Here is a 22,741-nt window from a genome sequence, read left to right as displayed (position 1 = left end):
TGGTAAATCCTGAAAAGAACCTCACAAAAGCTTGTAATGATTTAGAGAGTATAATCGAAAATAAATTGGTAAGAAAGAAAACAGTATTTCTGCTTAAATAAAGAAATCCTCTCTATATACACAAAGCATAGAAGGAAGAACAAGCACCTGAAACCCTGCCATTTATACAGAAGTCACTCAATACATGTCTCCCATGGTTCAGTCCTGGCCTGCTAGATTCTGAGTCTGATTTGCCAATAAGGAATGAACTATGGATGTGTCAGTGGCCCTCATAATGCATCACCTTCCATCCCTCCTGGATGAATCAGGCATAGAACGAGGATTCTTTCTTGTTTTGTTCTGCCAGTCAAGGTTTGTCTCCATCCCCATCACCATCATCATCATCATAGTCATCATCCATCATTGTTTTTCATTTGTGATTTCCTGTCATATTGTTCTGTTAGAGAGAACACTGCAAGGAATAGCTATGACCTCCTATGGTACTGGCATTCCCTGTTACCTTCTATGACTCTGTGTTCTCTACTCCTAAGAGTCAAATCTCTTAATAGCCTCCATTGCAGATGTTTACAGGTCCTTTCCCAGGACTTTACTTAGTCATAAAAGAGTGAGAATGAGGAGGGTGGGGAGCGGAGAGGGGCGGGTAGGGGAGGGAAGGGGAGAAGAATGTGTATTAATTTCATTCTGACTCCTTCAAATCCTAGGTATGCAGACTATTTCGACTATAGATTAGTCAGCTCTACTTTCTCTCCACATTTTCCTTGTCTCTTCCTCTTTATCTGGTCTTAGAAACACTGCCTCCTTCAAACTCTGGACAATAGGTGAGCTTCTAATTTCCCACATAATAACTACCATCCTTTCTCCTTGGGGCTTGATTCTGTTCCTCAAATATCCAGGTTACTGGTGAGAATCTTGGGGAAAATGGATCAATTTCCTGATGCTGAACACCATTCCATCTATGTTTAAATAAACATTGGCCCCCACCCCCCAAATTTGGAATTTCTTACTGTTGGGACTATATGATTGCATATTCTAGAAGAGACTCTTTGTAATTTGTACTGAGATTATTTTCTGTTGATAAATATGACATGGTCTATTTAGATGCTTTAAACCAGCAATTTTCCAAACACAGTCTCCCTGCTCTTGGCTTCCTCTTTTCCTCATTGCCTGAGTTTCCAAAGTATTAGCATACTTTAAGTCCAAGCCCCACTGATTATGACAAGCTACCCCTTCACTCTTCTTTCTGATGACATATTTATGTTTATATCTCTGTCTTTATTTTTAACCACTTTATTAAGTTATAATTCATGTACCATAACATTTACCCATTTAAAGTATAAAATTCAGTAATTTTTAGTATATGTACAGAGTTGTGCAATGATCAACAAATGTAATTTAGAACATTTTTATCACTCCCCAGAAGGAACCCTATACCCATTAGCAGTAACTCCCTTCATGCCCTGCCCTAGGCTACCACTAATCTGCTTTCTGTCTCTATATATTTAACTATTCTGGACATCTCATATAAATGAAATCATACAATGTGGTCTTTTGTGACTGGCTTCTTTGACTCAGCATAAACTTTTCAAAATTCATCAGTGTTGCAGCATGTATCAGTACTTTGTTTCTTTCAATTGCCAAATAATATTTCATTGTGTAGGTATACATTGTTTTGTTTGTCCATGAATCAATTGATGGACATTGGCATTATTTCTACTTTTTTGGCTATTATGAATAATGCTGCTATAAGCATTTGTGTATAAGTATTTGTGTAGACATATATTTTCATTTTCTTGAGTATGTAATGAAGAGAGGAATTGGTGGGTCATGTGGTAACTCTATGACTAACATTTTGAGGAACTGCCATGTTGTTTTCCAAAGTAGCTGCACCATTTTACAATCCTATGAGAAATGTGTGAAAGTTCTGTTTTCTCCACATCCTTGTCAACACTTGTTATTATCTGTCTTTTTGACTGTAGCCATCTTAGTGGCTGTGAAATGTTATCTCATTGTGGTTTTATTTGCAGTTCCCTAATGTGGAACATCTTTCTTCTTATTGGCCATCTGTTTCTCTTCTTTAAAGAAATGCATAATCAAAGGTCTATTCAGATCCTTTGCCCACTTTTTAATTGGATTGTCTTTTAAATTTTTTACTGAAGTATAGTGGATTTACAGTATTATATTAGTTTCAGGTGTACACATAATGATTCAATATTTTTATAGATTATACTTCATTTAAAGTTATAAAATAAGGCAGTATTTCTCTGTGCTGCATAATATATCATTCGTTTTTATTTATTTTATACATAGTAGTTCATATCTCTTAATAATATGCCCCTGTATGCACCTCCCCTCATCCCTCTCTCTGCTGGTAACCACTAGTTTGTTCTCTATACCTGTAGGTCTGTTTCAGTTTGTTATATACATTAATTTGTTTTATTTTTCAGATTCCCCATATAAGTGATAACATAGAGTATTTATCTGACTTATTTCACTAAGCACAATACTCTCTAGATCCATTCACATTGTTGCACATGGCAGTATTTCATTTTTTTATAGCTGAGTAATATTCCATTGTATATATAAATAGCACATCTTTTTATCCATTCATCTATTGATGGACACTTAGATTGCTTCCATACCTTGGCTATTATAATTAGTGCTTCTATGAATACTGGGGTGCATGTATCTTTTCGAATTAGTATTTCCTTTTTCTTTGGATATAAACCCAGGAGTGGAATTGCTAGATCATGTGACTGTTCTACTTTTAGTTTTTCAAGGGATCTCCATACTGTTTTCCATAGTGGCTGTACCAATTTACATTCTCCACAAGTGCACAAGGGTTTTCCCTTGTACACTTTTCTCCCCATCCTTCCCAACATTTGCTATTTGTGGTCTTTTTGATGATAGCTTTTCGAAAGGTGTGAGGTGATATTGCATTGTGGTTTTGATTTGCATTTCTATGATGTTGAGCATCTTTTCATGTGCCTCTGGGCCATCTGTATGTCTTCTTTGGAAAAATGTCCATTCAGGTCTTCTGGCCATTTTTAAACTTTTTTTTTTAAGTTGAAATGTATGAGCTGTTTATATATTTTGCATATTAACCCCTTATCAGACATATCATTTGCAAATCTTTTCTTGCTTTCAATAGATTGTCCTTTCATTTTGTCAGTGGTTTCCTTTGCTGTGCAAAAGCTTTTAAGTTTAATTAGGTACCATTTACAAATTTTTGCAAATTTATTTCTTTTATTTCTTTTGCCCTAGGAGACACATCTAAAAATATATTGCTGTGATTTCTGTCAAAGTGTGTTGTGCCCATGTTTCTCTTTTAGGATTTTTACCTCTTCTAGGTGGTCTTACGTTTAGGTCTTTAATCCATTTTGAGTTTATTTTTGTATATGGTATGAGGAAATGTTCTAATCTCCTTTTACATGTAGCTTTCCAGTTTTCCCAGCACCACTTACTGAAGAGAGTATCTTTTCTCCATTGTATATTGTTGCCTCCTCTGTTGTAGATTAATTGCCCATAGGTGCCTGGGTTTATTTCTGGGCTGTCTATTCTGTTCCATTGATCTATGTGTATGTTTTTGTGCCAGTACCATGTTGTTTTGATTACTGTAGATATGTAGTATAGTCTGAATTCAGGGAGCATGATACTTTCAGCTTTGTTCTTTTTTCTCAAGGTTTCTTTGGAAATTTGAGGTCTTTTTTATTTCCATACAAATTTAAAAATTATTTGTTCTAGTTCTGTGAATAATGCCTTTGGTATTTTGATAGGGATTGCATTGAATTTGTAGATTGCTGTGGGTAGTGTGGTCATTTTAACAATATAAATTCTTCCAATCCATGAACACAGTATATCTTTCCATCTGTTTGTGTCATCTTCAATTTCTTTCATCAATGCCTTACAGATTTCCAAGTGCAGGTCTTTTACCTCCTTAGTTATATTTATTCCTAGGTATATTATTCTTTTTGATGAAATCATAAATAGAACTGCTTCCTTAATTTCTCTTTTTGATAGTTTGTTGTTATTGTATAGAAATGCAACAGATTTCTGTTTATTAGTTTTGTATCTTGCAACTTTACCAAAGTCATCAATGAGCTCTAGTAGTTTTTTGGTGGCATCTTTAGGATTTTCTATGTATAGTATCATGCCATCTCCCAACAGTGATAGTTTTACTTCTTTGTTTCCAATTTGGGTTTCTTTTATTTCTTTTTCTTGTCTGATTGATGTGGCTAGAACTTCCAATACTATATTGAATACAAGTGTCAAGATGGGCATCCTTGTCTTGTTCCCAATTTTAGAGGAAACGTTTTCAGCTTTACACCATTGAGTATGATGTTAGCTGTGGGTTTGTCATAAATGACCTTTACTGTATTAAGATATGTTCCCTCTATACCAAATTTGATGAGAGTTTTTATCATGAATAGATGTTGAATTCTTTCAAGTGCTATTTCTGCATCTGTTGAGATGACCATGTGATTTTTATACTTCCTTTGTTATTGTGATGTATCACATTGATTTGTGAATTTTGAACCATCCTTGCATCCCTGGAATAAATCACAGTTGATCATGGTGTATGATCCTTTTTATTTATTGTCAAGTTTGGTTTGCTAATATTTGTTGAGGATTTTTGTATCTATATTCATCAAATATATTGGCATGGTATTTTCTTTTTTTGTAGTGTTTTTGTCTGGTTTTGGTATAAGGATAAAAGTGGCCTCATATGAATTTGGGAGTGTTTGTCTTCTTCAATTATTTGGCATAGTTTGAGAAGGATAGGTTTTAGATCTTCTTTATATGTTTGGTAGCATTCCCCTGTGAAGCCATCTGGTCCTAGACTTTTGTTTGCTGGGAGTTTTTTTAAATTGCAAATTCCATTGCATTACTAGTGATCAGTCTGTTCAGATTGTCTATTTCTTCCTAATTCAGGCTTGGAAGGTTGTATGTTTCTGGAAATTAGTCCATTTCTTCTATGTTATCCAATTTGTTGGCATATAATTATTCATAGTATTCCCTTATGATTCTTTGTATCTCTGTGGTATGGGTTGTTATTTCTTGTCTTCGTTTCTTACTTTGCTTATTTAGGTCTTTCTTTTCTCCTTGATGAGCCTGGCTAGAGGTTTATCAATCTTGTTTATCTTTTCAAAAGTCTGTTTCCTTCTTCAGTTTTAAGAAGTTTTCAGTCATAATTTCATCAAATACAATTTCAACACTTTTTCTCTCTCTTCTCCCTCTGGACCCCTATAATGCTGATGTTGGTACACTTAATGTCCCACAGATCTCTTAAACTGCTCTCATTTTGCTGTTCTGATCGGGCAGTTTCCATAATTCTGTCTTCCACATCACTTTTGCATTTTTCTGTATCACCTAGTTTGCTGTTAATTCCTTCTAGTGTATAGTTCATTGCTGTTATTGTATTCTTCAATACAATAACTGACTGGTTCTTTTTAATATTTTCTAGTTCCTTGTAAATATTCTCACTGTGTTCATCTATTCTTTTCCCTAATTCCATTGGCATCCTTATTACTGGTGCTTTAAATTCTTTATCTGGTAAATTGTTCATTTCTGTTTCATTAGTGTTTGTTTCCCGCCTCCCCCAGGCTTTGTTCTTCTCTTTCAATTAGACCAATTTCTCTGTCTTTTCATTTTGCTTAACTTTCTTTGTCTCTATGAAATTAGGTGAAACAGTTATGCATTGCAGTCTTGAATTTGTCCTTATGTGGGAGTGTCCTTATACAGTATGTATGTGCCCAGTGGCTTTGGTGGGAGAGAGAGCTGGATTTGATGTGAACACAAGTCACATCTTTCCTCAGGGTGTGCTGGCAGTTGCCATCTTGGTAGGAGGTAGGATAGGAGCTGGAGGCGCTAGGGTTGGACCCAGGTGTGAGTTGGGTGTTCCGCTCTGCTTGATGGCTGTCACTGCCCTATTGGGAGCAAGGTCAGGTCTCAAGTTGCTGGAGCAGAAGCCATGAGGGTTAGGTCCAAGCTGGCTCCATTCCCTTTAAGTTTGTGCCCCTCCCCCTCCCAGCATTGGCACCCTCACCCCAGAAAGGAACAGTGCTGGAACAAGAGGGGCTGGTGTGGGCACTCATTGCATGTTCAGGTGTGAGCTGTGGTGTTCAGACCTGGGTCAGAGATCTGTACTGCTTCTGATGTGCTGCCTGTATAAGCACCGGTAATGGCTGCCCTTGCCCTACTCAGATGCCGCTTTGAGTCTAAGCCACCTTTGTCTCTCATAGCTGGGCTCTTCCTTCTGTCCTTTCCACTTTTGCCCTAGTGGGGAGCTATGCCACAGGGCAAGTGGGCCCTGTGTGGGCACTTGGCATGTGTTGGGGCACAGGCCATGGCAGTCTGGCTGAAGACAGAAATGGGGCTTTTTCTGATGAGTTACCTGTGTAAGCATTAGTAATGGCTGTCCCCACCCTTCTCAGATGCTGCTTCAGGTCTGAGCCACATCTGTGTCTCACAGCTAAGCTCCCAAGCAGGGCTGGAACACTCCCTAGCTCAGGTTGAGGTGCACACCAGAGCGGTGTAGGAAATCTGCCCCATCAGCTCTGCTTCAGGAACAAGTGAGTGTGCACAGACTCCTCATGAATGGAGTTTATGGCTTTAGCTGTTACATTAAGGTGCATGATCCATGTTGAGTTAATTCTTGTGTATGGTATGAAGCAGAGGTTCAGCTCCCTTCTTTTGCATGTAAATATACAGTTGTCCCAGCACTGTTTATTGAAACGACTACTATTCTTTCTGCTTTGAGTTGTCTAGACACCTTTGTTGAATATTAATTGACTATAAATTTAAGGGTTTATTTTTGAACTCTCAATTCTATTCTATTGATCTATATGTCTATTCTTATGCCAGTAACACACTTTCTTGTAGCTTTTTAGTAAGTTTTGAAATTGGAAAGTGTGAGTCCTCCAGTTTTGTTCTTTTTAAAGATTGTCTTGGTTATTTTGTGTTCCTTGCATTTTCATGTGAATTTTAGGTTCATCTTGTCAATGTCTGCAAAAAATACAGCTGGCATTTTGATCAGAGTTGTACTGAATTTATAGTTTAATTTGGGGGAATATTGCCATCATAACAATATTAAGTCTTCCAGTCCATGACATGGAAAGTCTTTCCATTTATTTAAGTCTTTTAATGATATTTTGTAATTTTCAGTGTAGAAGTCTTGCACTTATTTTGTTAGATTCATTACTAAATATTTTATTTTTGATTCTATTGTATATAATATTGTTTCCTTAATTTTATTCTTATATTGTTCATTGCAAGTGTATAGGTATACAATTCATTTTTGCACATTAGCATTGCATCCTGCAACCTTGCTCATCTCATATATTAGCTCTAATTTCTTTTTTTTTTTTTAGTGAATTCCTTAGGATTTTCTGTATAGCAGATCATGTTATACTCAAATAGATAGTTTTACTTCTTTTCCAGTTTAGATGCCTTTTATTTATTTTCCTTTCTTAAATTATTTGACTAGATACTGAATAGAAGTGAAAAAGGATATTCTTGTCATATTCCTGATCACAGGGAGAAAGCATTTAGACTTTCACCATTAACTATGATCTTAACTGTGGGTTTTTCATAGATCCCCTTTATCAGGTTGAAGAATATTTTTGTCTTTTTTTGACTGAAATTGAATGCCTCTGAGTATTTATTCCTTACCTATCCTACAGTGAATAAAAATGGGAAAGAAGGTTCAACTCACATTTGGGTAGTAAGAGCTAGAGAACCTTGAGGAACATAGCTGGATAATTAGACCAAGGGTGATATACTGTCATTTTTCTTGTGCATTATGCTTTTAAAAGAGGTTATATGATGAAACTGGGTCTTCCTAGTAAGGTATTTTTTTTTCATACTTAATGTAGAAATGGTCCTCCTCTATTAAATTACTTTTTAGAGATCATACCTCATGGCTATAAGTGTCTCATGAGTTTGGGTAATGCTCAGTATTTAGTGTGAACTGTAGTTTTTCTAAATCATTTATGTGGCAATCCTTTATCTTAGACTTGAATGACCATTGCTATACATTTATAAGATATTTAGTGATTTTTAACATCAAAGGTAGCCTTATGTTTCATTTGGGCTATAGAGGTATTTGTGATATAGTTAGTCATAAAGTCATCTTGATGGCAATAAATAAACCAAGGGGTTCTTGCTGACTCTGGTGTGCTATATAGAGTGCATTTTCGAATGGTTTATTTCTGCATTAGAGGAAAACACCAACCTTCTGGGGGTTGTCCACATTCCAGCATCTTGCGTCTGTTGTATTTATGATGGAAACAAGGCTAAAAAAGAGTATTTAGTCATCTGCTGTTTCCATTTGGTGCTAAACACATACTTTTCTCTAGAGTGCAAGAATGCTAATTTATTTCATGTACCAGGGTGGATTGCAGCCATTCCTAGAGACATGAGTATTTAAATTGGCAAAAACTAAACAGCGAATACTCTGCATATAGAAGATACATTCACAGTATCTAGTTCTTGAGTAAGTCAAAGTCTTTGTTAATTAGGGATCTGGATTTTAAATACAACTTACCTTCTAATAGGCAGGCATATACAATTGACCTTTCAACTACAGCCACAGCCATTATGTTTTGAGTTCAGAAGCTTTTTCTATGCATTCTGGTAAGTATGAAATATGACATAAGTAAAACTCACAAGTAAATTGTGAGATATTCAGGTAAACATGTTCTGAGATCTGTCTTTGGAATGAGATATAAAAGGGAGCAATAAGCTTTGTGCTATCTATTTCTGTGCCCTTTATCTGTCTTCTCAGGTATGACTAGACAATTTCTGGTATTTTATTCCCATATGTGATAGGATAATTTTTATATGTGTGAGATGTTTCAAATTAATTGCAAATTTTTAACTTGAGTTGATGTTCATTCATTCATTAATAAACATTTGTCTAATACCTTTCATGTGCCCTCATGGAGCTTACATTCCATTGAAGAAGACAGAAAACAGACATGGTAAATAACTAATATAAAGTATATTAGTGATAAATAGTAGTAAGAAGAAAATAAAGCAGGGAAAGAAGTATGGCATGTTGAGAGTGAAATTGTTGGATGAATTTTTAGATAGAGTGGCTAGAGGAGGTCTTACTGAAAAGTTGATTTTTGAGTAAAGACTCAAAAGAAGTGAGAGAGTGAGCCAGTCATGGATCCAGAAGAGTGTTCCAGCAATGAGATGGCCTAGGGTAGGGATGGGATATGCCTAGATTTTTAGAGAACCAGCAAGGAGGTCCGTGTTGCTGAATCACAGTGAACAAGGAGAGTAGTAAGGATGAGGTCAGAAAGATATATAGGATGGTTTGAGCAAAGCAGTGACATGATGACTTGCTAGAAGTGATAAGATGCCAAATTCTAGATAAATGAGGGTAAAGGTGATAGAATTTGCTGACAGACTAGATGTGAGATTTGAGAGAAAGAGAAGTAAAGACTGACAACAAGGTTTTTGGTTTGGACAACTGGAAGAACTGCTACTGAACTGGTGAAGACTGGTAGTAGTGGTTTGAGGGGTATTATCAGGAGCTCAGGTTTTGATATGCTATGTTTGAGAAGCATATTAGAGAGCCAACTGACTTTTATGTCAGGTATTTTGGCTCTCTTTTACCTGGTGCATTTTGAAATGCTCACCTGCCTCTCTATGAAGCAGTTCTTAATTTACTTATGCATGCTTTTCCTTACACTTCCTATAGTAATTCTGATTTATTCCACCATTTTATTTTAGCATATTATTATTTAACAATTTCCAGAGAGCAGAGGACTTCAGAGTGTGTGCTTATTTTTACTTTGTATTTGTATTTCCTTCTAGCTCTTAGTTCAGTTCCACTGTATAAATACTTCTTGAAATCAGTATCTAAGAATACTCAAAATTTAACAAGATTATTAACCTAAGTTATTTCTGTTTTCCTCAATCAGATTGTTGGTCAAGGTAGGGAGCACTAACTTAACTTTCTGAAAAGCATGACAAATATGGGATATCTTACATGCATTTGCTCAAGGTCTTGCTTCCTGCTGGTGAATGTAATTAGAATTCAGATATTTTTCAGAACAGCCTGAGATACACAGTAATAAGCACGGAATGACACACTTACATGTAAGTGCTAAAAACTGTCATCAACAGCTAGGCCAGAACACTTGGAAGAATAGTTCATAGGCAAATCTAGTTAGCCTAATTGGGAACACAATTAAAGAACATTTCCATTCTAGAATGAGTATACCTTAGCTTTTTGCAGTTGTGATTTCCTTTTCCAAAATTCAAAATTTTGTCTCATGGAAAAGTAAGTTATCTTAAGGCAGTAACCCTCAAAGTTTTCTCATGTCTTTAAAGTGGTGATAGGTATTATTAATTCATTGATCATTCTGTGCCAGCTCCTATACAAGGCCCAGGGAATGAATGAATTAAGACATCATTTTGGCCCCAATAGGAACTCTTAATTCAGTGAGAGACACAGATGTATCAATGAATAAATATAGCAAATGATAATGGTTTAATAAGTCCTAGATTAGTGCTGTGTAAGTACTATTGGAACACATGAGTGTGTCCATGGATGACAGAACATGAGAATCCAAATTGTCTTGAAGGATGAAGGGACATATAGCAGGAGATATGAGGGGAGGCAGGGACATAGCTCATACAAAGGCACCTGTAGAACCTCATGTGATTCTGTGTGGCTGGAGAAAAGTGTGCCTGTGAGAGAAGTGGTAGAATATAAGGCTAGAGAGAGAAGCTGGAGTCCAGATCATGCCTGTCTGTAATAAACAATATGAGAGTTATTGTGTGTGAATTAACAGTCACTTGAAAATTTTAAATTGGGGAGTGAGGATCATATTTGAAGTTTAGAGAGACCCCTCTGATTGTTTTACTGACAAAATATCGTATTAGTCAAAAATTTGTCTTTAATATTTCTCTAATTTGTTCTGTCCGCCGTGTATTCACAAGCACTTCCTCTGTTTTCTCCCTAATCATTTTCCCACTAGACTACTACTAGTAATGAGGACGAGAACAAAGGGTACTTACTGGAGAAATATTTAATGGGGAGAATAACAGATCGCATCTAATGGTTGGGATGAGGGAAAGGAAGGGTCAAGGATATTCCTTAAGTTTATTGTTAGTCAGCTGGATATTGGGGCCCTTAAGTCTGAGAATGTTGGAGGAGAAACATATTTGGGAGTGTGTGTAAGAAAAGCAATGGGTTCAACTTTGGGCATGTATATTTTGAGATCCAACTTGAGTTATGCTCCTGGAGCTCAGTAGAGAGGTCACTACCTGTCAATTTAAATTCAGTATTGTCATTTAAGAAGACAGGGGAGAAATATTTAAGGAGGGAATATGGCCAATACTTTGCTGTATAGAGAGAGGTCAAGTAAGAAAATGCTGGAAAAATGTTTCACATTAAATTAGGTAACCTCATTAATACCCTGTGAGGTAGGAATTATTATCCCCATTTTGTAGCTGAAGTAAGGTTAATTATTACAATCAAAAGCTCCTGCTATTGGAGTGTTTTTGTGTTGGAATTGTAACCCCAAAGTTCATGCTATTTTCATTATGAGACAGACTTCCTGCCTTGGAGCTGCTCAGCATTTGCCTCATTTCACCCTTAGCTTTAAAGTCACACCTTGTAGCAGGTTTTTCAAGCCTGTTGAATTAAACTTAAAAGCCAAAAAGTTTTTTTGCTCTCGGAAAAGCAACCATTAAGCTATCACTACTAAGATGCTATGTTTAGAGTTGTTATTTTATCAAAGGTAGATTAAAATAGTGAAGATGATACTTATTAATTTTACTCTTTCTTCATGTATCATTCACTTATATTTTGGGGCAAACTAAATGACCTTATCAATCACACTTTAATTTAGTGTTATAATTTTGGCCTGAGGTTATCTTATCAGTCTTATTCTGAAACTCAGTTAAGAAATAAGTTTCTAATCTGTGTTGTATTAGGTGTGACAGTTATTTGTCAGGTAGGTTTGCCTGAAATGTGTATTTTCTTTTGAGCTACTACGTAACTGTAGGGTTTTAGGAAAGTCCTTAGACACACTTTGTGAGAGATAATGAAGCTACTGACAATAACAAAAAAATAGCGTTGGGTAGAAAGAGTGATAAGACAGGAGCCAATCCTGGATCTTATTCATAGCTGGGCCATTAAATGAGAAAGAATAGAGTGCTTTCATGTAGGAAGCATTCTAGCTATTTAATAAATGTTGGCTTTCTTAAAAACAATTACCAGTACCACTTTTTATTAATTAAAAAAATAATAACACTTTTTGTATCTCCTCATGTGATTCTTTGTGAAAGAATGGCTGGAAACATGTTAAACAGGATAAGCCACTCCATGAACGTAAGGGATTATTAACTGGGAAGTTGTGTCAACATCCCTGAGTTTGGATCCCATTTATACTAAATGATGCTATTTGCTTTCTTAGATGCACCAGAATATTTGGAAAATGGTGATTTATTTCTGACAAGTGAGTCACAGAAACTTAAATAAGGAATTGTAAGGATAATGATATTTATTGATCCTTGACTAGATGTTAAAATCCAACTTAACTCCCATAGGTGTTAATTAATCTATATGGGAAAAGTTTTCTGATTTATGGATATTTGAATTTTGTTAGATTAAGTGATGAAGTATACACACAAATGGAAGGAAAGCGTGTAGTATAGCAATTAGATCTTACTGAAGTAGCTCATTATTTTTATGTTTTTCTGCTTATTATTTTTCCTTTAATCATGACACATGACTCCAGATAGAATTTATTTTTTAGGTATAAATTCAAGGCAAATAATAGATGAATATATAGTATTGTATTTGTTTCAGATGGATAGAAAATGAAATGAATATAGTGTGTTTCTGAACTTTACATATATATTTTCTTAACTGACACAGTAGTCTGCATTAGAATTAAGTAATATTGCTTTCCTAGGAGGTTTCTTTGGAGGTATTAATATTCACTTTGGTGTATTACAACTACTTAAGGCATGCATTAATGGCCCAGAGTACATGCTTTGGGGATATCTTGATACAATCATTATATGGTTTCTTAGTTTTCTATTTGAATTTGAAGAATTCTTTTATTTTCTCCTTTATTGAATTTGTCCTACTAACATGAAATAGAAAATGGGAAATAAGTATAGAAAAGCAGTGAAGATCTCTCTCTGCTGCTTAACAATGTTTTGATTGCAAAATCTTGCATTTTTTAAATCATTTTTTCCCTCAGAGCCTTCTTTTTATCTTTGTAGTCTACTCTTATTTCACCATCCTATATCCCTCAGCTCAGTTAAGGCTAAGTATTCAAATTCCTAATTTATTTTGGAGAAAAACATTTAAATTAGCAGGTGTTTGTACTATTTTGTTTTCTGATAGAACATGAAACTGCCCACTGACCAGTGATGCAGTTAGCAAGCAACATCTTGGCAGAGAGAAGATTGGGGATAGAAGTCAACCAAGAATGGAATCCAAATAGCAAAGTATCCATTAGGCTTTTCTCTGCATGTCTTCTTAGTCTTAAGAAAACAAAACTACTCTTTATGAGCTCCCTTCCCTCCACTACCAGAGAAGTGGGTTTGTCAGCTCCAGAAACTTCATTCTTCATTTAAACACCTAGAAGAGAAACTCAGTAATTTGCATGTAGTTCTGCTTTGTTGAGCAGAGTATCTGCTGAGCTATTCTACTTGGTCAGGGATGTAGCTTAGTAAGGAAGTTTTCTCTGATTTTTTGAAATGTGGGTTTGTTCAAGGGTATATGGAATCAATTGCTGTGAAAATCCTTTAGCTTTGCCCTTTCTGATGGCCAAGCTATCGGAGCTTTCCTTTTTTATTTTTCAAACATTTAGATTTTTTTCTTTTTTAAACAGAAGCCCTTAAGTTGATAGAAGATACTTGCAAATGGACTGCATATCCAATTTTTTCATCCTTCCCTAAATATCATGGGAAATGTAACGTGACAGGTCTATAGCTTATTTATACCAGTGAATATTTGCTTGGCTTTATTAACACTTTTGTTTTGTCTGATTTTGTATAAACTTTAAAAACTGAAGTATAACATACATACATAAAAATGTACAGCTTATACACATACAGGTCAATGAATTTTCCAAGCCAAACACACCACCTCCAAGGTAACAGGCACCCAGATGAAGAAACAGAAAATTACCAAAATTCAAAAGATCCCTTATGCCCATTTCCAGTCTCTAATTGCCCCTCAAGAATAAACACTATTCTGATTTCTAAAACTATAGATTAGTTTTGCCTGAGTTTGAACTTTATATAGATGGAATCAAGTAATATGTACTCTTCTGTGTCTGGTGTTTTTCATTCCATATTTCGTATTGTAGCATGTAACTGCATTTTGTTCATTCTCATTACTTTGGGTTGTGCCTAATTTGGGGCTCTATGAAGAGTGTTTCTATGAAGACTTTTATATGTATTTTAATGAACATATGAAAATATTTCTGTAAGTGTGTATCTTCTCCCAGGAGTGGAATAGAGCTGGTTCATATACATTCATGAACATATACATATGTTTAGCTTCGGTAGGCACTGTCAGTTTTCCAAAGCAGTTATATCAATGGCTTCACTAACATTTGATGTACAGATAGGTATAATTTAATTTTACTCTTTAGCTTTCTGTGGCATTATCATGTACAAGTTTGTCTAGACTCTCCAGATTATGTATATTTTCCACACATTTGATTTCTTGGAATAATCATATCCCAAGTTTCTTATCCTTTCTGAGCGTAACTTTCTCTTACTTATTTCTTGTTCATTTGTCTATTTGTTTCTTAAAAAAAATGATTAAGCTCCTAATATGTGCCATGTACTACTAGATAATGGATAAAACATAAATAAGTTATAGTGCTTTCATTCAAGGGAAGTATAATGAAGTGAGGGAGACAGCAATATGAATATATATATATATATATATATATATATATATATATATATATATATTTTAACATCTTTATTCTTTTTTTTTTTCTACATCTTACTGGAGCATAATTGCTTTACAATGGTGTGTTAGTTTCTGCTTTATAACAAAGTGAATCAGCTATACATATACATATGTTCCCATATCTCTTCCCTCTTGAGTCTCCCTCCCTCCCACCCTCCCTATCCCACCCTTCTAGGTGGTCACAAAGCACCTAGCTGATCTCCCTGTGCTATGCGGCTGCTTCCCACTAGCTATCTATTTTACATTTGGTAGTGTATACATGTCCATGCCACTCTCTCACTTTGTCACAGCTTACCCTTCCCCCTCCCCATATCCTCAAGTCCATTCTCTAGTAGGTCTGTGTCTTTATTCCTGTCTTACCCCTAGGTTCTTCATGACATTTTTTTTTCTTAGATTCCATATATATGTGTTAGCATACGGTATTTGTCTTTCTCTTTCTGACTTACTTCACTCTGTATGACAGACTCTAGGGAGGTGGATGGAATAGATATATTTTTAAGTGATTTCACTCAAATCTAAAAAGCTTCATCTTTGATCTCTTGTTTCTAGATTTAGTAAAGAAGTCCATTAACAACTTGTCAAATTCATTCATTATGTCTAGGTTATTAAAAAATCATGTGTATTCCAATATAAATTTCACTTTTTTGAAGTAAACAGACCCCATATTTTTAACTCCCTCATACAGAAGTCATCCTGTCTTCCAAATTGCTTTTTTTAAAAAACATTTCTTTAATCCTTTTTTTTAAAGTATAGTGACCATAATTATCCATAGTACGTTGGGTCCTAAACTCTAGGGTGTGCATGTGTTTTTGCTTGCTTCTTTGGTTTTTTGTGAGTTCAGTATCTTCTGATGTCCTTCTTGGTAATTTACAATACATATATAGCTTCTTGGTCTAGCACACAAAATTTTCGGGTTTATATCTTCAAGAAACAACTTATGATGATTCCTAGGTTCTTCTCCTTATTGTAACATTCCTCCTGGGTGAAGGCCCTGTAACCTTCACACACATGACTTTAGCTCCCAGCTATGAGCTAGTGATTCACATATCTCTATTTCTAGCTCAATTCTATATCCATGTATAGTATATTTTAATTTGGATATTATGCTGGCATCTCACATTTCGCAGATGACAAAAAGTACTTTACCTTTCTCTTCCAAATGCATTATTCATTCTGTATTCTCCATCTTGGTGAATGCATCACGATGTGCACAATGGTGAAAACAATTTTCTAGATGCTTCTAGATACCTCCACCCCCTTCCATCTAAGTATCACAGAGTCTTACTGTTTTTGCCTCCTAAATATTTCTGGATCCATCCTACTACAGCCTAGCAATAGTGTTCAGCGTTCAGGCACTCATTGTCTTTTACCTGAATTATTGCCTGGTCTCCCTGACTGAAATTTCATTCTCTCTAATCACTAAATGGTCACTGCTGGAGCAATCTTTGAAAATACACATCTGAGCTTGTTGCTCTCTCAGTTCTTTAGCATGGCACCTTCTTGCATTTCTAGCTGGATTCATCACCATTCCTGCTTAGCGACCCTATACTTGTAGTGCCGCCTGCAGTAGCATACTCCTTGCTCTGTTATGCCTCAGGCCTTTGCACATGCTGTTTTCTTTTTTCTTTTTGGCAGATGTCCTTTATTTATTTATTTTTTTAACATCTTTATTGGAGTATAATTGCTTACAATGGTGTGTTAGTTTCTGCTTTATAACAAAGTGAATCAGCTATACATATACATATATCCCCGTATCTCCTCCCTCTTGAGTCTTCCTCCCACCCTCCCTATCCCACCCCTCTAGGTGGTCACAAAGCACCGAGCTGATCTCCCTGTGCTATGCAGCTGCTTCCCACTAGTTATCTATTTTACGTTTGGTAGTGTATATATGTCCATGCCACTCTCTCACTTCATCCCAGCTTACCCTTCCCCCTCCCCATTTCCTCAAGTCCATTCTCTACATCTGTGTCTTTATTCCTGTCCTGCCCCTATGTTCTTCAGAACCTTTTTTTTTATATTCCATATATATGTGTTAGCATACAGTATTTGTTTTTCTCTTTCTGACTTACTTCACTCTGTATGACAGTCTCTAGGTCCATCCACCTCACTACAAATAACTCAATTTCATTTCTTTTTATGGCTGAGTAATATTCCATTGTATATATGTGCCACATCTTCTTTATCCATTCCTCTGTCCATGGACACTTAGGTTGCTTCCATGTCCTGGCTATGAACAGTGGGTAGACAGCTACTTCTGTCCTCCCTACATCTCGTAAAAAAGTTAATTACCCCCAAATCCTGCATGAAGTATCAGACAGCCTTTATTTTCAGAAAGGAAGGAGCTAAAAATATAGTAGTGCTGCCATTTATTAACCTCATGTAACATTATCTGAAGGTAGCAGAGTCTTGTGAATAAGTCATGGGATTTGCAATCAGAAGACTTAGGTTTACATCTCAGTTCTTTTATCAGCCTTTTAATCTCCTTAGACTAAATACTCATTTAGTTAAAATGGGGCTAATAACACCAGCCTTACTGCCTTAAAGGGTGTTGTGATGATCAGTGAGATACTATCCAGAAGCACTTTATAAATTATAAGTCATTATACAACACAAGTCCTCACATCCTTGTGTAGTAGCAAATAGAAATCCTTCCCATGCAGGAAGGGGTATAACATAGCTGTTAGGATCATGGTTTAGCAGTTGCACTGACTTGGGTTACAATGCAAGAAATGCCACCATTTAGCTTTGTCAGTTGGCTCATGAACTCAGTCTCTCTAGATATCAGTTTTCTCATCTTTAAAAAGGAGAATAATATGTATCATGAGTTTTTATAAGGATTACATGAGATATTGTATGTGGAATGCATAAGTTATTGTTAAGTTCCCTTGAATTAGTTTTCTTTAAAATAAACTTTTAATTTATATTAATAATTTTAGATTTCCAGAAAAGTTACAATGATAGTACAGAAATTTCCCATCTACTTTTCTTCTGATTTCCTTCATCGTTAATGTCTTACATTAGCCACAATGAACAAACATTGATGCATTACTATTAACTAAACTCGGCTTTTTTTGGAATTCATCAATTTTCCCATTAATGTCTTTTTTCTGTTCCAGGATCTGATCCAGGTTTCTATGCTGCATTTAGTTGTCATGTCTCCTCAATTTCCTCTGGTCTGTAACAGTTTATCAGTCAGTCTCTTTGTTTTTTGTGACCTTAACAGTCTTGAGGAATACAGTCCAGGTATCATGTAGGATTTTCCCCAGTCTGTTTTTGTTTGTTGTTTTTCTCATGATTAGACTGAGACTGTGAGCTTTTGGAGAGAATTCCAGACAGATGAAGTACTCGTCTTGTCACAACATATCAAGGAGCACCCGATATCCATATGACATCACTGATGATGTTAACATTCATCTCTTGGTTAAGGGAGTACTTGCCAGGGGTTTTCACTGTATATTGAGCTAGTTTTAACCAGTTGTCACTTATATAGGACTTTCTCTTTCCTCTCCTCCCACTGTTTGAAATGCTTTTCATTTATATTTATTGCAAATGTCATCTCTGAGGAAATACCTTCTCTGCCCACCCAAGCTAAAGAGCTTCTCTTCTCAAGTCAGTCAGTGTTGTGTTTTCTCGATAGCATTTTTCATTACCTGAAATTGTCTTGTGTATTTGTTTTACCTAGTTTATCCGTTTGTCTTTAGGCCCCCTCCCCCTCAAACAAGAACATAAGCTTCAGGAGAACAAGGTCCTTGCAGGATTGTTCACTTCTGTGCACTTGACATCTAAGCACAAGGGCTAGCATATACTAAATGCTCAATAACTATTTGTTTGAATAAATGTCGAAGAAAGAAAAATCCAGGATTAACTTATTAGCTAGTATTTCTGAAAATGAGTGGAAGATAGCTGAATGGTGGGAAGTTTAATTTAGCATTCTTAACTTAATTGGTTTAGTTTTAACAAAAAGGTTAAATGCAATCATCACCATCTATGCAAATAAGTAATCAGCATCCTTGTAATTCAAGCTGTCTTATAATTCACTTCATAATGTGAAAGCCTAAGTATTTTTCTGACTTATAAGTATATGACTGACAAATGTAAGAGGTACTCAGTTATCACACATCTGTACCATTGTGACCTTTATTTGTTATGGCTTAGCTTTCCTATCACAGAAATTTTAACAGAATCAGGAGGAGTATAGAAATAATTTATGCCCTTTATTTTAACTTATCGTTATAAATTCCTTGTGTCTATTATTTTTTTCATTTATATTGGCAGAAAAATGGAGCTTCTTGGCATAAATCTTTCTTCCATTACCTCTCTTTTTATTTCTTTCCTCAGGACCTAAAATCTCCAAATCAGAGGGATGAAATTGCAGGTGCCCGGGCCTCATTGAAGGAGAACTCCCCCATATTGCATTCAATTTGTTCAGCTTGTTTGGAACATTCTGATGTCGCTTCCCTCAAAGCCAGCAAGGACACAGTCTGTGAAGAAATTCAGAATGCCCTCAATGTAATTTCAAATGCTTCACAAGGCATCCAGAATGTGTTAGTCCCACCAGAACCTCAGGCAGCAACCCTGGGAAGTGCCCTTGATGAGCTTGAGGTAAGTTGAGAGAAAATTAAAATGTGATTTGCTGTACCAATATAAAAATTAATAGATGTGTGTTCTCAGATCCTTGGGTTGGAGTTCAGAGTATGAGTAAATAAAAATTCAGTGACCTAATCAGTCTCTATCATTGTCTGTGTTTTCCAAAGAATTGAATAGCAGGACAGTATTCTATCAGTAGACTTCTGATTCCTTTACATCTCTGCCAAGGAAGCCAATGCATTTAAATTGGAATTGTTAATTACATTGAAATGATGACTTTATTTTACCTAGATCAATTTATGAAATGTAGGATTTATTCATTCCACAAATACTTACTATTGGCACAGTTCTTTATGCTTGGGATATAATTGAGTGCTGCTCTCTTGAACTCCTCACATTTTAGTTTGGACTAGGGTGGCTAGTGAATATTAAGGCTAAATTTTGTAAGTAGAGCCAACTGGATTTGACAGAATGGTTGTGGGGTGTAAGCGAAAGGGAAGAGTCACGGCTGGTGTTGCAGGTTAGCTCCTCTAGAAGCACACACTGGACAGAATTTGGGATACAAGGTGTTATTAGGAATCAACATGTGTGAAGGGAGAGGAAGGGAGTAGAACTGAGCAGAGGAAGGAGTCTACCTGTGATCCAGACCCACAAAGCCACCAGTGAGCAGGGAGCTCTGGAGAGAGTGTTAACCTCAAGAAATAGCCAGCCCTCTTTCAATCACTGGAAGCAGGTCACCCTACCCTGGGAAGAGTCTTACCTCCAGGCAGGGGGGCTGGGAATAAGCCCTCTGCAGCTGCTGCAGACGCTGAGGGGACTGACAGCTGGGGGGCCATCTGCTGCCCTCACCCTCCACAGGTAGGCAACAAATCCTACCTGGAAGGAGGATATGGGCAGTAAACCTTTTGTCTACCACAAATAATTACAAGGTGTTTTTGTTTTTGTTGTTGTTGTTGTTTGTTTTTTGGCTTGGGCAACTGGATGGATTAAGTTTTTATCAACTATGATGGGGAAGACTGTGGGTGAAGCCATTTTTGAGAGGAAGATCAGCAACTCAATTTTCAACATGTTGAGTTGAGAGATTTGTTAGACATTCCAGTATGATGTCAAAGATCATTGGTTATCCAAGTCAGATAAGTACTTGCTTAATGGAAGACAACACGGTGTAATGTTTAAAGATAAGGGATCAGGAGCCCAGATGCCTGAGTTCCTATCCCAGGTCTGGCGGATACTGCCTGTGTGACCTTAAGAAAGCTATTTTATTGAACTCTCAGTTTTCTCACCTATAAATTGAGGATAATAATAGGACCTATTTCTTAGTGTTGTCTGCATCAGTGAATTAATAATACATGTAAAAATGCTCATAGCAGTGACTGGCACATAGTAAGTGCTCAATAAATCTTAGCTTTCATTACTAGTTGTGGAGGTGACTATTTGGCAGAAGATTCTTCCATAATCAAGAAATCAAAACAATTAAAATTACTAAAGTTTTACTGATAACTTAAAAAAATAAACACATAACCTATAATTCCTATATGTTCTTAACATTATTACTGTCACAATAAACTTATTAGATATCTAATTCATTTAAGTTTAGAATAGCCTTTCCATATGCTTTTCCTTTAGTTACCTGTCTTAAACAGGTTTCTTCACTTCTAACCTAAATTATTAAATTCCTAATTTTTGGCATCAATGAAAAAATCTGTTAACTTCCTAATTATTAGTATGTATGTGAAAATTTTAGGACCTATTTGTCTAAATAAGGTAGAAAATTAGTGATGATTCTTTAATAATACCCCATCATGTAAATGTTTGCCTTGTGTAATGAGTACTCAGTAAACTTATTTATTAGATGTGTGTTCTGTCTTCACAATAAGATTGAAAACACCCTGTGGGCAAGATTATGTTTCTAACTAATTTTATACCAGTGATACTAGCAGAACATTAGGTCCCCCATACATTAATATGTAACATTTCTTGATAGCTAAACACTTAACATAAATTTATCACTTAATTATTACAGTGTCCATATAAGATATGTTTTTTTCTTGTTTGTCTTACAGAAAATAAAACTGAGACTTATGTATGTTTTTTAACTTGCTCAAGTCAGAAGGCTAGTGAGTGGTAGTAACCAGGATGTGAATCTAGTATGTCTGACTCTAGAAGATATTTCCAACTTCTGTATTATACTGAATTCTTACAGGTAGAGCTTAATGTGGTTGATCAAAATTCAACAAAACTTGTTCTACGATTTTTAGTTTATTGGAACTATCAGAGAAATTATATATGTAACCCAGTCCAAAAGATGGCATAACTTTTTAGTGAAAAATTGTTTTTTGGGTACCTGGGTTATTTAAGTAGAAGTAGTCTGTGTATGAGGAGTGACTAGTATTGTGAGGTGAAATTTGCAAGAGTGGACCGATGGGATTGTGTATCACATTTTTCATAGTACTAAACAGAATTGTATCAGGTGATGCATAAGAGGTCCAGTTTATCCCAGACACCTTTTTCTATATTCTTAGGATTATAGAAGAAGATAGAAGATTTTGAAGTTGTCTTCCTTCAGGGACTTCTGTTTTCTCACTTTAGTTGAAAGTGGCTGCTGCGAACAAGAAATGGCAGTGGTTGGAGAGGAGGAGAAAGTGTGTGTGTGTGTGTGTGTGTGTGTCTGCGTGTGTGTATGGGTGTAGTTTTGATGGGAGTGGGCATAGGCATAGTGATAGAGTCTTCCCTTTTGTAAGATAAGTTGCTGACTCCCTTCTTCTTATCAAGGCAGGAGGGAGTTTCAAAGATATTACCTAGAAATCCCAATACTGTCTCAATAACTTTTGAAATTCAGTTCCAGTCAAAGTTAGGGATAGAAAGCTGGTACAAAATGCCTGAATTTTATACATATTTTTATATCCAAGTTACAATAGCTTCTGAGGTTGTCTGAACTAGATAAAGCAGGATTTATTGAGCATTTAGCCTTTTTAAATGATTTTGTAAATTAAATGGTTGCACTTTACTTACAGGAAGCTTATTGGTAAAGGATCCAAAATAACCTTTGCTCTATCTTGCTTCTGCAAATATAATACTATGAAATAAATTGATGTAGTAAATACTCTGTTGGGAGTAAGTCTCATTAAATGTTATAATGTAGAAATGTATCAGAGCACTTACTCAACAACTACCAAGCTGAAGCGTCATTAA

The 22,741-nt window shown here is 35.8% G+C and overlaps 1 protein-coding gene across 1 annotated transcript in view; it reads left to right on the top strand.

The window, feature by feature from the left end:
- Positions 1–22,741, top strand: part of CTNNA3 (catenin alpha 3) — a 1,654,963-nt gene that overhangs the window by 368,058 nt on the left and 1,264,164 nt on the right. Inside the window, exon 6 of the mRNA XM_082639545.1 lies at positions 19,301–19,564. Coding sequence (XP_082495671.1) covers positions 19,301–19,564 — 264 coding nt within the window. The remainder of the gene's footprint in view (positions 1–19,300; positions 19,565–22,741) is intronic.

Source organism: Mesoplodon mirus, assembly GCF_964341445.2.
Source record: "Mesoplodon mirus genome assembly, chromosome: 2".
Classification (NCBI taxonomy): Eukaryota; Metazoa; Chordata; class Mammalia; order Artiodactyla; family Ziphiidae; genus Mesoplodon; species Mesoplodon mirus.
Note: the sequence above shows the minus strand (reverse complement) of the source record. Positions and strands in the feature narration are given on the sequence as shown.